A 15,408-nucleotide genomic window follows, 5' to 3' on the forward strand; every position below is an offset into this window, starting at 1 on the left:
CCCTCATTCGAAAAACTGAATTATTAAGAGATCTTTAGATTCTAAAGTTTCTGTCCCTAAACAATAGTGACAGGTCTGATTAGTATATCGTCTAGGGGTCTGATAGACATTTCTGTCCTAAAGTTTTTACGTAATTTTTTTTAGTTTTAATTTTGAATTTCGTCGTATTCGTGAAGCACATACAAAGTTTTAAAATCTTCTCAAAAAATTTTGCAGCAGAAATAAATTCTTTTAAAGCATTACCTTAGAAGTTGAAGTTCAATAGCGCTCGATAACTACGTCTAAGTTATTTAATTTTTTATAAATCATTGGTTTGCTTTAGATATTTCTTACGCTCGTTGGGCCCCCCTGGCCCGGGGCCTCGTTTCAAGCCTTTCTGAATCAAATGAGACCAAATTTGTAAAAAGTATGTATGTGTATGTGTTTGCGTGTGTGTGAACAGATTTTTGCCGTAAATCAACGTTTTCTCAAAATCGGCTAGACCGATTTCAAAAATTTAAAAACCATTCGATGTATCTCGATGAGGACTAGCGTTTCTGAGATTTGAGCGCCGATCGGCCGGGCCGTTTCTTTGTAAATCGCAGAAAAATGAAAAAAATTCCATCCACGTTTTAGCCCGAAATTCTGAATCGATTTTGAAAAATCAAAAACCGTTCGATAGATATTGGTTGTGAAAGTGTGCTGATAAGTTCTTGGTAAAGATCGGCCGGGCCGTTTACTTGTAATGAAGTTTAAAAAGAAAAAAATACGACGATTTTTATGATTTTTTTTTGATGGTTATAATCAAAGTCTTGTAGATCATACTAAAAATATTACGGACCTACGACAAATCGTTTAATTTTAAAAATTCTTCAAATTGTGCAAAAATTAGTATCGTTCTTTTAGCATTTGTCAAAATTAGACTTTTGATCGACGTTTTCTCAAAAACGCCTGAATCGTTTTCAGAAATTTATAAGCTTTTAAAGAATACTCCAAGTTAACGTGTTCGGTTCGTTTTCAATTATGTATAATAAATCCACTCGGAATACTTTTAATTACTCCTAAATTAATTTATATTTTATTGATTAAGTCGATTATTTATACAAATCGTGAAGTTCAAGTAACTTGCCGCAAGGCAAAATTCCAATACCAACTAGTTAAATCATAAATTTTCATAAAGATCGAACGTCACTACTTAATCAATAAAATTAAAAAAAGAAATTGTTAATGGAAGATTATGTAATAATTAAATTTAAGAAAGTGATATATATTTTAAATTTTTATTAAAAAAATACGTTTTTTAATTTTCATTTATTCTAACGTTGAATATATTCACTAATATTTAATGTTTGATTTTCAAAAAAAATTAAGTTTTATGTATTTTTTGTTATTTTTATATTATTACAACTAAATTATAATTATACCTCTAAATCAATACTTGACTTTTCTGCCTTTTGTATAATTTCATAATTTAAAGCCATAAAATATAAATTAGTCGAAGTTGGTTTGCTTATTGTGATAAAATTCATTAATAATTGTTTTTGTCAGTAGTAAAACAGCGTGTAAATGACTATTAACGTTTATTAAACAAAATTAGATAAATTAAAAATTGAGTACCACGATAGGGCCCCATGGGAAGACTTTGCCACGGGCCCCGGAGGGTCTAGTTACGCCACTGATAAAAATGGTTAAAATTATAAAACTAAATTATATGTAAGTGTAATATAATTTATAAAACTGAAACTCTAAAAAATAATTTCACTTCCAAGTTATCTACAATATTTAATTAAATATGTAAATATTATTTGTTCAGTGAACGAAATTTGTTCAACAAACATTCACACGTGGTCTTCTAAAATAAAACTCTAACAAAAAAATACATTGCATGTAAAATATTTAAGTTCTAAAATAAAAATCACTCGATCTAAGAAGAAACAAGAGTTCTTAAATTTAGTTTATCAACAACAGCTGCATGGGTTAAGACAATTTAGTTTTAACATTTTTAAAGCAGAAAATTAGATCTCCATAAATTTTTGGTTATTTTAATTAGGCCTCGAACAGCTTTTATTAAATAAAGTTTATTGTTCTGCTTATGGCTAGAAAAAATCGCCTGAAGCCCAAATAAAACTGGGTTTGACAGATTCAACAAGTTATAAAACAACTGACGATGCTGGTCAATTTTTAGATGTCCAAAAATTAGATCTCTACCAATTTTGTTTGCATGGCAGTTTAAATAAAACTTTTCAATTTTTTTCTATCTGTATCTGTACAGAACCAAGACTTCCTCCATTGAATAAGTCTTGGTATAAGATTGCAATCGTAAAATCTACTCAAGCAATGTCTAGACTTAGCTGGACAACGTTTGATAAATTCAGTCAAACAAAAAACAGCTTATAGTGGCAGTCTTAGATCATTACAATTGCAATTGTAATGATCTAAGGAACCAAAAAATCTAATTTTTGCAACCCCAATAAGGCATATATATTGTAGATTGGAGTCTGCAATAGGTAGATCTTGACCAATCTTTGCTGCATGGTAGAATAAATTAAACAATTCCAATTATTCCCATCTGTTCTGAACGTCTTTTGTCTTCCGAAGTCTTTCTCCATCGTATTTGGTTAAGCCTTGGTGCAGTATAGCAATAATAAAATTGGTTCAAAAAGAAAACAACTCATGGTGACCAGTTTACAAAACAATCTACTGTAGACAATTATGATGGTATAAGGAAACAATAAACATATCAAATATTTTGACCAAATGTTAGATCTTGACCAATCTTTGCTGCATGACAGATTGAATTAAAAAATTCCAATTTTTCTCATGTATATCTGTTCTGCAAGAAGTCTTTCTCCGTCGAATTGGATAGTTCTTGATGTGGTATAGCAATCGTAAAATTGGTTCAAGCAAAAAACAACTAATGGTGACCAGTTTCCAAACCAATCTATTGCAGACAATTATGATGGTATAAGGAAACAATGAACATATTAAATTTCTTGACCAAAAGTTAGATCTTGGCTAATCTTTGCTGCATAACAGATTCTAAAAAATTCATTTTTTTCGTGTGTATCTGTTTTGAAAGAAGTCTTTCGCAATCGGAACTAGTTAGTTTCTGATATGGCATAGCAATCTTAAAATTAGTTCAACTCATGGTGACCACTTTCCAAAACATTCTACTGCAGACAATTATGGTGATATAAAGAAACAATTAACATATTAAATTTCTTTACCAAAAGTTAGATCTTGACCGATCTTTGCTGCATGACAGATTTAATTAAACAATTCTAGTTCTTTCCATCCGTTCTGAACGAAGTCTTACTCCATCGTATTTGTATCAGCCTTGGTACTTGGTAGGAATCATAAAATTGGTTCAAGCAACTAGTGGTGACCAGTTTCCCAAACAATCTATTGCAGACAATAGACAATTTATTTACCCACAGTTAGATCTTGACCAAGCTTTACTGTTTCAATGAAACCATTTCAATTTTCCTCCTGCATCTGTTCCGAACAGAAGTATCTCCAAGTTGTCCGTCCAACCTGGAGCTGGACGGCGTTCGACGGCGTTCGACCGATCAATTCGACGATAAAAGGGCGAAGCGAAGAATGTTAATGGGGCGCGATTTGTCATTGACAGAATTACATTGACGATAGTGATCGGCTCTATATTTGGTACGAGTCGAGATTATGTGTCGTGATTGATTCACTTTGTCACCGAATGGATGAATGATATGTGTAAAATAAGACAACACTCGCAGATATCTGAATCGGAACATTAATCATCGACTGTGACTTACTGGATCACAGAATAAAAAACATATTGATATGTATATAAATGAATAATGATTGGGTTTTATGCACGATCAACTTTATATCGTTTTTATTGCATGAGAAATAAGGATGATTACATCTCGGGAAAAGGACAAATAAGAGAAAATAATTTTAAGGTTGATATCTTCATAATTGGCAATAAATTATTTTTGGATCTTATAAATGTAATTCTTATGTTTTTTTTACTTGAAAACTTTGAAGATTCAAATATATATTTTTCTAACTAAATGAAAATGATTTACTGCACAATATTGGTTCTTAAAATAGTATTTTAAGAAGATCCATTCTTCATCATACCAAGCTTAACGATAAAGAGCTGATTTTTTATGAATTAACCAAACTTTTCCAACTAAAATGAAGCTCAATGTATAAAAATCTACTATCGCCGTCGGCATATTTCGAATGCCAAGAAAAAGTGTTAAATCTTTCACCGGACCTCTAGGGCGACGTAAACCTGATACGAAATCAAACACAATTCTATGTAAACACGATTGGTCTCGTAGGCACATCTGTGAGTCTGGAACCTGTGAAAACTCGATAGGCCGACGTACCTGTTCCAAAAGGGGTGCAAATACGCAAAGTGTTCCGAAAATAAACGGAGCAAACACACCGGACCAAAGCAAACGAACGTCTCACACCGAGGTGCAACTCTTTAGGAACAAAGCACCGAACATTAGAGTAAATAAAAATTTAAATAAGAATAACCACGGATAGAATACAATCCGATTTCTTGCGTGGTGCATGCTAACAGAATGCTAAATAGCTATTCATTTAATCCGCGGCGGAAAATATTCCAAGGTAGGAAAGTCACTTCAATTTCCGTACAAGCTTTGGTCTCAAATTCATATAGGAAATGTATTAAATTCACATAATTCAAGCCTTAGATTCATATAAGCTTGTGTGTGATAAAGTCTAACTAATCCTACAAATTAGTTATAACTAAGTAGTAAAATATCATTCCAACAATTTTGATCCCGATTGAGACTGATAAGAAGAACCCAGCATTAGAACCCAGAATTTTACACCTCTGGGATTTTGATAAAATTTTGCCTAGTGATAGAGTAGATAGTAGATAGAGTTGATAGTAAACCCAAACACCTTAAAATATTATAAGCCTATGAGAAGTGGTTTAATTATAAAAATTAATTAAATTTTTGGTTAATAGACCACGCGCAATACGCACGCGAAGTAGAATTTAATAGAAAGTGATTATTTGATTTTATTATGATTAAGCTAATCATATTGATCATTTTTCTCAGGTTTACTGTAGTCTAAATAAATTTAATAAATAAACCAATTTAGCCCAATAAAATTAAAATTAATCATGGCTATTTTTATTATATTACATTTATCCACCAACGATGAGACTGATATATTATTTCTTATGGTATTTTTTAATCTCTCAAGGAATTTAACTAGACACTGATAATGGGATTATTCTTAAGAGGCGAAACGTTTGAGAGTGTCAAAACATTATGACGAGCAACGCGCGCTTTACTCGGACCAAAAATAAACCAAAATATTTACAATTAGTCAAGGGACGAGGAATTAATTCCATTTAGTATTGGTTATATATATATATATATATATATATATATATATATATACATATATATACGTCCAAGCATATATACATGCTTGTATTAAGGGGAGGCCCTTATAATTGATATTTTATCTTTAGTATCATGTTAAACTATTATTTGATAATAATAATACCAAATATACTTTACACCTGAATGATATAAAAATATACCATAAAAAACGCCAGAAATAAAACAATACACAATTAAAATTCCAGTTTCAAACCTACTTTTGAATTTAGCCTAATATTAGAATACAAAGTGGAATGTGCCTAATACATGAAATATTCATAAAAAAGTTAAAATTCGATCAGTAATGTGTGGCATTTTTTGTCTAATCATTTAATTTATAATAAACAAACCATAATAAATCATTAAATAAATTTACTAATGAGTCCGTTCATGAGTGAAGATTAAAAAAAAAAACATTCCTCAACTATATAATTTTATGGCCAAGCAATTCCTGGTTGAAAATTTAATAAATTTGTTGAAAATTTTTCAGTAATTTTAATAAGATCAAAACATAAATATAAATTAATTTGTTATATGTAAATGCATTTTATGCACAATTTAAATCAGCTATAAAATTTCAACTACATCCTGTGTTTTTTGCCCATATATTCTACTACCTAAAAAGTAAGAAAAAATTCTCAATGTAACATCCAGTGATTCATAAATTTTTCTGAGGACCCACATCGCCCCTACACGTACTTTATCTACAAACATCGCCATTTGATCTTATTTTTTCAATTTACTCCAAATAAAAGCCAACACTGTTCGCATCCGACAAACAGTATAAAATCAACTATCCTAACATTGTCTGAAAAATTTGCTATTCATTTCGCCATTGACTTCGCCCAGGGGTCTTTTGGCCTCATTGTCGGTGCCCAGTCAACAATATCCTGTGGTCTAGATGTACATAGATATAGGTACATAAATCTCTTACGGGTATCTTGCACCTTTTCCCGATCTGAAGGACGACCACCTACTAAATACACCTTTGATTTTCTGCCGACTTCGGATATTTGTCGGCGAACTAAATGTCACAACAGATTTTTAATGTGAGCAAGTTAAATTGTTATCTCGGAAATGGTAGAGCGTTTGCCTCTTCAGGGTGTCCTTATCATCGGAGACGATTTCAGTAACCTTAGGTGAATGTCTAATAAACTCACCTTATAAAGTGTATGCGATAAGTTAAATGGGTTATAGAAACAATAAATAACAATTAAATCAAGCACAGAAAAAGTTTGATAATATTTTACTGGGCTGAATTGAGTAATTTGAATATATTCATTATAAACCGAAATTTGTTAAACAAAAGAGCTCTGAAAAAGGTTATTTTGTTGAAGACACTACGCATCAACAGCAATAATAAGATCTGCCTGAATTTATTTGAATTTTTATAAAATTACGAATACAAACATCCATGATAACAACTAATTATTTGCCTTATACATGGTTAAACAAAATGTGGAGAAAAACTGCATTTTCAATATTTTGTTTACCGTACAACATAGAACACACAAGTCGTTCGTATGGAAATAATCGATTTCTCAGTAAGAAAATATTATCAATACAAACACTTTTCTCATTCTGAAAGTTCGTTGAACCGGTTCTAACTATTTCCAATTGTTTATTGTTTAATCGGAAATTGGCAATAATGTTTTCACTTATTGAAACTATCGTGATGTGGGATGTTTGAGGTTGGTAACCTCTGGTTATTGATATAAGATGGTTATTGATATAAGATTTTTCCACGATTTCTATATTGCATATGAGGTAAAGATCAATTTATGGGGGTATTAATTCTAAAATTCAATAAATAGGTTTATCTTTATACATCTTTTTTTCTTCGCAATAATGATTTTCTTTCTTTTATCTTTAGAATGCAAGAAATCTACCTCTATCTTAGGCACAAAATGCCCAGTTCACATTTGCGTTTTTTTTAAATAAATGTTATTAAATTGCTGTTGCTGTTATTTTTGATGTTGAAAAAATGTCTTAGCAATATGAAGTAACAATAAAAGAAAAATGTGAAAATTGCAAATTTGTTCATGTGTAACAATGATATGCAAGAATTTATGTGTAACATAATAATGTATGGTTGATGGTGATGGAGATGTTGGTTTGTTAATTGATCTTATTATTAATAAATAAAACGAGAAGTTTGGTTAAAACCACCACTAGTTCTATTTTAAATCGGCTTCCTCGATCTTCCGCAGTATCGAGGTTGTCCTGACCGGAGAACCGCCGTCTCATCAGATAGCATCTCTGGATCTCACCATCTTTGAATTTTACAAGCGCCCTTATGACTATTGTTATATTGTTATTTTTTGTAAGTTATTCCTATTGACGGTTCATTGTCAAAACGTTTTGAAAGCGGTAACATAAAATACACGAAAGTAATTGAATCGAAGGGACGGACACAAAGGGCGACGCGTTACCATTGGCGCGTGACTAAACGGCAACGGGCTCAAACAGATGTTTGCAAACTTTCTTTCAATGATATTACGGTAAAATTGTAGAATGGATAGGTAAATTTGTTTTTGAATTGATATTTTGACTTTGGAAGTAATACGATGTAAAATAAAACACAATCGCATTATTGATACTGCCTTTCCTATTTATTTACCTATTTTTCAAATTCACTGAAACGTTGATAAAAAGTTTAAAATTAACTTGAAAATAAGGGTTTAATCATCATTAGTAACTTCCCATTGAGTAAGTGAAAATAAAAATGTTCATATATTTTTACGCTTCAAAAGTTTCTGAACATTCTGGCATACCTTAGAAAAAATGAATGTGTACGTGTGTGTGTGCGTATGTATGGATACAATTTTTCGTCCATGTTTTCGGGAGCACAGATCAACCGATTTGAATGGTTCAAAAAACATTCGATTCCTATTAATAAGGGCACGTGCTGATTAGTTTTTTGGGCCAAGGCAGGTCTAACCGTGTCAAAGATACGGGGCAAAAAGTGCCAAAAATGGTGATTCAGTTTTTGAGGGAAAGGAGCGTCCGATTTCAATAATTCAAAAAACATTTCACTTGTAATGACAAATGAACTGATTTTTGGAAAGGCAGGTCTAGCGGTTTTGGAGATCAAATTGAAACTGGTAAAAATGCCTTTTGGCGGTCAAAAATGGTCATTAGACATTTGCACATCAAATTATTAGATATTTTATAGAGATTTTAATAATAAGTACAAATTTTGTTAACATTTCTATGGGTTCCGCACCCATTCATCCGTTGGACTGCAAAAAAAGTTCTAAATTTTCAAAAAAAATCAAAATATAAAAAATATGATTTTACGAAAATGTCAATTTCTATTAAAATTTTCCAAATTCTCGAAATTCTATTTTTCTTTTTGAACTTTAATTTTTGCTACGAGAATTGAGCAATTTGCTTTAAGACACGATGCCATGCACCACTAGTTAATGGCTTTTTTACATTCTGTCCTAAACCTACCACAAACTCCTATATGTAAAATTTTTTTTGCCACTCTAGATATTTTCTTGAAATACTTGACATCAACTAGTATGGAAGCAACAAAAGTATAGTAACTATTGATGTGCAATACTAAAAATAATTTGCTTGATGATTATGAATATAATCATAGTTCGAATAGTTTTATATAACCCCTTCAAAAATTTTGTTTTATGAAATAATAAATCACAAAAAATATTCTACATAAATCTATATATTTCGGTTCTCTCCTCTTTTCTGACTCTACTTCTACAACTGCCTTGTTCACAAATAAAATGGCCAGCATGAAAAGGAATTGCTTTTCACAGTTTTTGCATTGTGTATTATCCTGTATTGGAAACATACAATATAAAACCTAAAGCAATTCATTTATGCTATTGTGAATGCGGAAATGTTTGTACCAACCGAAGATTTGTGGTTTACACTATAAATATTGAATTTAAAAGATGGGCTGAATGAAAAGTTTAATAAATGATAAATGATCGAGGGTTCAGAATGCTTTCCTGGAAAAGTAGGATGCACCTTAATAATTTGTTAGGAATTTCTTATAGAGGAAAGTATGAATTATTGTCATTCATAAATCGAGTAGATCAAAGTGGTATGGTATGGTAAAGTGTTAGTAAATTTACTAATCTTGATTTATTTCAAATGACTAAATAATTAGAAGTTAAACAAGAAATGAAATTACAAACAAAATGTACATTATATATGTATTTGAAATATGCATTCAAAAATATGGATGTGTTATGGAAATTTATTAGCGAGATATACAAAACTGTTAAATGCTTTCAATGTTAAGTTGCGAACATAAAACTTATTCAATATTTCACCGACAATTACTTTTAATTAATATTTACCTTCACATTTCAACATTTATGATATTCATTTGTTTAGTACCATGTTATTGTACTCCGTGCACATAAACTAATAATTTATGCATATATATATATATATGTATATATATATATATATATATATTTATTTATTTATATTTGTATATATGCAGAGTTCATTCATATAATAAATGTTACTTTGCATTTAGATTTAATTAAAAAATATATAGTAACATATTCTACATATTCTTGATGTGTGCCGCATGTATAAAAATGAATAACGCTTTCATTTAATATATTTAATTTAAAATTTTTTCAATAATAATCCTTGAATAGATTGAAAAATGTATAAAGGTCAGTAAAATAATTCTCATAATCCTTATTACGTTTTGAAGAATTTGCTCTACTTTAGTTTTTCTCACCTCGGCAATTTGCATCAAAATTGAAAAGCAGCTTGTGAGAACGGCGGCGGCAATCGCGTTTAATTTATTGTAATAATATTTGCCAGTTTTGCTGCCATATAATAACAACACATTATAATAATCGTCGTACTTGTTAGTAAGCTCAAAAAGCCCACACAAAAGCCATCATTTTCGTTTCATGGTAAACTCGCACCGTCGCCGCTCTCTAAATACATAAAGACTGATGATTAAAAATTGAGAATTGAATATTACTGCTGCACACATTGGTCACGGATGTAAAATCTTATGAAATGAATAATGAGTAGGATGGGAAAATGATCTTTCGCATCTTCCAACGTCGGCGCGAGCTTATAATCCGAGAGCTCGGTCCACGATGGAAGCTGGAAGACAAAAATTGACAAGATCGGACATCATTTCGCGGGCAATATCGATATAAAAATCTGGAAACATTAGTAAACTAGTATTTAGCAAAATGACTATCAATATAATATCATAATTAATACCAAGAGAAGGAAAACATGAATCTTATTCCTCATATTGTATGTGAGACTTATATAAACTTGAATATACATTTGTTTTTATACTGACTGAAAATTTAATTTTATAATAAGTAAGTACTTTTCTCTCTAATGTGTATTTTCGCAATGTGTAAATTTATTGTGATTAATATTTTTTCTATTTTTCCAGAGGTGTAAAGAGAAACTGAACACCCTCGCGATCTCTGTGATGAACCAGTGGCCAGGTGTGCGGGTGCGAGTGACCCAGGCCTGGGACGATCTGGGTCGACACCAGCCCGATTCGCTACATTACGAGGGACGGGCTGTCGATATCACGACATCCGATAGAGACAGGTAGGTTGATAATCGAATTATTTTATAAATGGACTTAAAGCAGTGAAACTTTTGGTTTTAAACTAAAGCGTGTATAATTTTAATCATGCATGTTTGTCTAATTTGTTTAAGTAAAGAGAATTTATTAACGTCTATTTTTTAAATATATTTTCAATCTATTGATTTATTTTTAAGATATTACAATCATTTATGTCGAATGTTTTTACATCTCAAAAGCATGCTATAATGAGTTTTCAATGTTTCAGATCCAAATATGGTATGTTAGCCCGTTTAGCCGTCGAAGCAGGATTTGACTGGGTTTACTACGAAAGCAGAGGTCATATACACTGTTCAGTTAAATCAGGTAATTCAATTATATTTTACGATTCTGTTTACGCAAATACAAAACACTGAATTAATTTTTATGAACGGAAAAATTAAAGTTGTAGCCTCACATGATGAAGCAATCTCTAAACTGAAGCATGTTGTTTATGCCATTCATTTTTGCATTTCATTATTTAATATTTGTTGTGAATTATTTTTTAGTACGACAAATTATCATATTAATCCAAAATATTTTTCCTAAGATAATTCTCACGCATCGCCAAACTTTGTTTATTTTCGCAAAAAATATTCCCCACAGGTACGTAAAAGAGCATTCCCGGAACATTGCTAAAAAATCCAATTTTCTTAATCTCTTTGGGTTTTAAATAATATTTGGCTAACAATATAAAAACTAAACGGATTAAATGAGCTCAAGTTTAAAGAAATGTACTAAATCTTCCCGAAGCACCATGTCAAAATTAAGTCTAACATGAGTCTTAAAGTTAAGCTCGGTCATGTTTAAGTAAATAATTGAGAGAGGAGTGCTTTACATAACTTTTATGCTTCGTAGAATAGGATTTGAATTTTCATAATCTGCGTACAAAATATACGTAAATATATATTTATTACCATTAATTGATTGATGAGCATTATATCATTTTATCAAAGTAGTCACTACCTGACTACATGGCATACAATGTTCGAATTCGATTCGAGTTTCACTGAAGTTTTAATGCCTTTTTTATCTCGAAGAATCGAACTGCCTACCCTTGCACATAAATTAAAAAGCCTTCTAAAGTTCCTCCGCCTACTTAGTTCAAGATATTTTATCAGGTATATGAATCGGGCGCCATTTCATTTATATAATTTGTAATTAATTCCGTAGCAATGGCGGTCTTTCCTTTGGTAAAATAATAAGAAATGGGAATTGAATTTGGGAGATCATATCTGCAAATATAATTCTATTTTTTGCAATAAAATTAAATATTTGCATTAGGTCATAATGCTAGTTCATAAAACCATACCATTTATTTATTACAATATTTCACATGACAAACAACCATTAAAATATTTAATAAATTATTATTGTCGCAAAAGGAAACATAAATCGAAAACCCAAAAATTAATAACAATTATATGACCAATGCGATAAATATCTCAAACTAACTGAACAGAACCACGTTGTTTTAAATCGATAATGACTTCTGATAAAAGAAATGATTGAAATATGCTCGATCATTTTAATAACAGAAAACATTAAAGCATTATAACGCTGCTTTCGATTCGATAACAAGTTTTAAAGAATTTTAAACAATTTATTATTCAGCTATTTGATCACGATAACAATATTGTTTTCGCGTTTATTAAATGCGATGTTTAATTTTCATGGCGGCCAATGCGAACTAATTTAATTTTATTTATTTAATCGTAATCTGTAATGGTTTTGCAAATGCAAGCTGTTTAATACTTTGGATAAAAATTAGCTTTTACTGCCGAGTGAATTATGAAAGAATCGAATGAAAATAAACGGTGGCTCATAAAATTTATTAATCGATACAAGATTGAATTGCGCGTAGTAGGGAGAAAACATGAAAATAATAATAGATTAAAATTTTTCTTTAATTAGTTGAATGCATCGCTTTTTGACAGTTTGCTACTGCGAACTCACACGAGTATAATTCCGTAATATATCAATACCATAACATTTTTATTATATACGACAATTGGCCCTAAGTCAGTTTAAATAGAATACAAGAATACTAGTCATAATTATTTCATTCTCGACCAAAGATTTTGTACAATTTTTATTGAACCATATTTTATTTCCAGAATCATCTCAAGCGGCAAGATCAGGAGGCTGTTTCCCAGGAGATTCGACAGTTCTGGCAATCTCTGGAGAAAAGCGCAAACTATCAGATCTTCAACCAGGTGAGCAAGTTCTCACCTGGGACTCCGAAAGCGGAACACTTCGCTACAGCGAAGTGCTTTTATTCCTGGACCGAGATCCAATAGATCGACGCACTTTTCTACAATTGCATACGATACAAGGGCACACATTAACACTCACAGCGTCGCATTTGGTCCCTGTGGGGTCCAAAAATACTAGCTCGAATATCACAGGGTATAAAGAAGTATTTGCGAGAAAAATAAAAGAAAACGATCTCGTGCTGGTGCGGAACGAGCGCGGCGAGTTGACGCCGGACGTCGTAAAACGCATCAAGTACGTGCGGCGAAAAGGAGTTTTCGCGCCTCTGACTGCTACGGGCACCGTAGTCGTAGACAACGTAGTTGCATCCTGCTACGCCGTCATAGACAGTCAAACAACCGCCCATTGGGCGTTTGCACCAGTCCGATGGTACTACAAACTCAAATCCATGATTGTTGGACATAGTGACCAAATTCTTAAAGAAGAGTTTAGGATACGAAGTTTGAGGAAAAGTAGTACAGGAGTTCATTGGTATGCGAGTGCTTTGCATTCTGTTGCCAGATCGATATTGCCAAAAAGCATGCTCTATCAGTGATCGTTCTTCAAAGACTACATAGGACTTAAAAAAGACTTTAAAGATTATAGTGGCTTTCACCAAAGTCAAATTAGGTATTTTAAAATCCTTCATATGTCATATAGTACTATTACATTATTAACTTGTTAGTGACGAAATAGAAACCACTTAAGTTGAACGCAAATTAATTCCATAGTATATTTCTATTAATCTTGATGGTGCTATACTTATAGTCAAAACATGTGAAAAAGGAATTAACACAATATAGATTTATTTACATTGTAATTTTTGTATATAACTGTAAATATTAAGTATAAGTAGGATTTTTCAATTTTAGTAATAAATTGTTATGTTTTATTAAATTATAAATTAATATAATAACTTACTAAAAATCGATGCAATAGCTGATCGAAACTTTGGTTTAATAATATAAAATGATAAATTTTATCCATTTATATTAGTAAACGTACTAAATACGAATTTTTAATTGTTACTACTCACTATAATCGTTATTTTTAATATTTATTTATTAATTGTAAAATTTAAGATTAATTTCACAACTTAAACCAGTCTCAATACTATATTTTGTAAAATTGAGGGAGCATAATGAAATCCAAGACGTCTTTCTTTAAAAAAGCAGTTAAATGTGTATTTAGTGCTAAGATTGAGGAAATTTAGTATGGCCAGTGACAAACGTGATAATATCTTATATCTTTTCGTTTACATAAAGACAAAATAATTAGTAACTATGTCTTTAATCGAAAATTGAGCGTGTGAGATGCATCAAAGATGCAAGAAAATAACTTGGACTTCTTTTAATACACAAGGTGCATTAATTTAGAAAGTCATATTAATTGATTTAAAAATATAGATGGAATCAAAAAGCCAATTTTCGGTTGTGTTAATTAACCGGCCTGATAATTTAAATTAAGTTATTCTAATCAAAGATTTTAATATAATATATTTAAAACCATATGTACTGTACTATAATTGTATTTATGCATTTATGTAAATAATTAGATATAAAATTCGATCACAAAGCTTGTAACATAATTGATAGGAATATAAATATTGCAGTATATTATAAGGACATCTGAGTAAAACTCATATTTTTTGTTGTTTTAATTAGATCATTTTCAACAGACATCTCGCCTAATATGTTTGCCATTGAAAGATGTGGATAATAATTGTATTACTGTTTTTGTACATAAATGATTACTATGATTTTAAATACATAGCTGAGAATGTTAAATATGCACAATAATGTTTTATTTAAAATATTTAGTAAGTCGTCTTATGATGAAAATGGTAACACGTACCACCAAAATTGTAACAATTTGTTCAGCCCAAAATTTGAAAAATTTCTTAAAAATTAATATTAATACTTAAAATCTGATTTACTTAGTATTTATTTAATAAAATAACATATTTTCTTTGAACGAGACAAAATTAATCGTCTTACCTTAAACAAAACAATTCAAGTTCCAATTGTGTGAAGCTCAGATACTTGGACCAAAAGCTCAGACTTTTTCTCAATTTCGTTTATATATTATCAAAATATTTTAATACTTGATTAACTTGATGATAACTACTTGCACAATTAATTTTTATCATTTTCCTAATTCCAC

General features: G+C 30.7%; 1 protein-coding gene across 1 annotated transcript in view; it reads left to right on the forward strand.

The window, feature by feature from the left end:
• LOC113370346 (tiggy-winkle hedgehog protein-like) overlaps positions 1-13,801 on the forward strand; it is a 37,393-nt gene extending 23,592 nt beyond the window's left edge. Inside the window, exons 3-5 of the mRNA XM_026611013.1 lie at positions 10,813-10,976; positions 11,222-11,319; positions 13,110-13,801. Coding sequence (XP_026466798.1) covers positions 10,813-10,976; positions 11,222-11,319; positions 13,110-13,801 — 954 coding nt within the window. The remainder of the gene's footprint in view (positions 1-10,812; positions 10,977-11,221; positions 11,320-13,109) is intronic.
• Positions 13,802-15,408: the final 1,607 nt, after the last annotated feature.

This window comes from Ctenocephalides felis, unplaced genomic scaffold, assembly GCF_003426905.1.
Source record: "Ctenocephalides felis isolate EL2017-DRISC unplaced genomic scaffold, ASM342690v1 CF-g0.4_SCAFFOLD_01492, whole genome shotgun sequence".
Classification (NCBI taxonomy): Eukaryota; Metazoa; Arthropoda; class Insecta; order Siphonaptera; family Pulicidae; genus Ctenocephalides; species Ctenocephalides felis.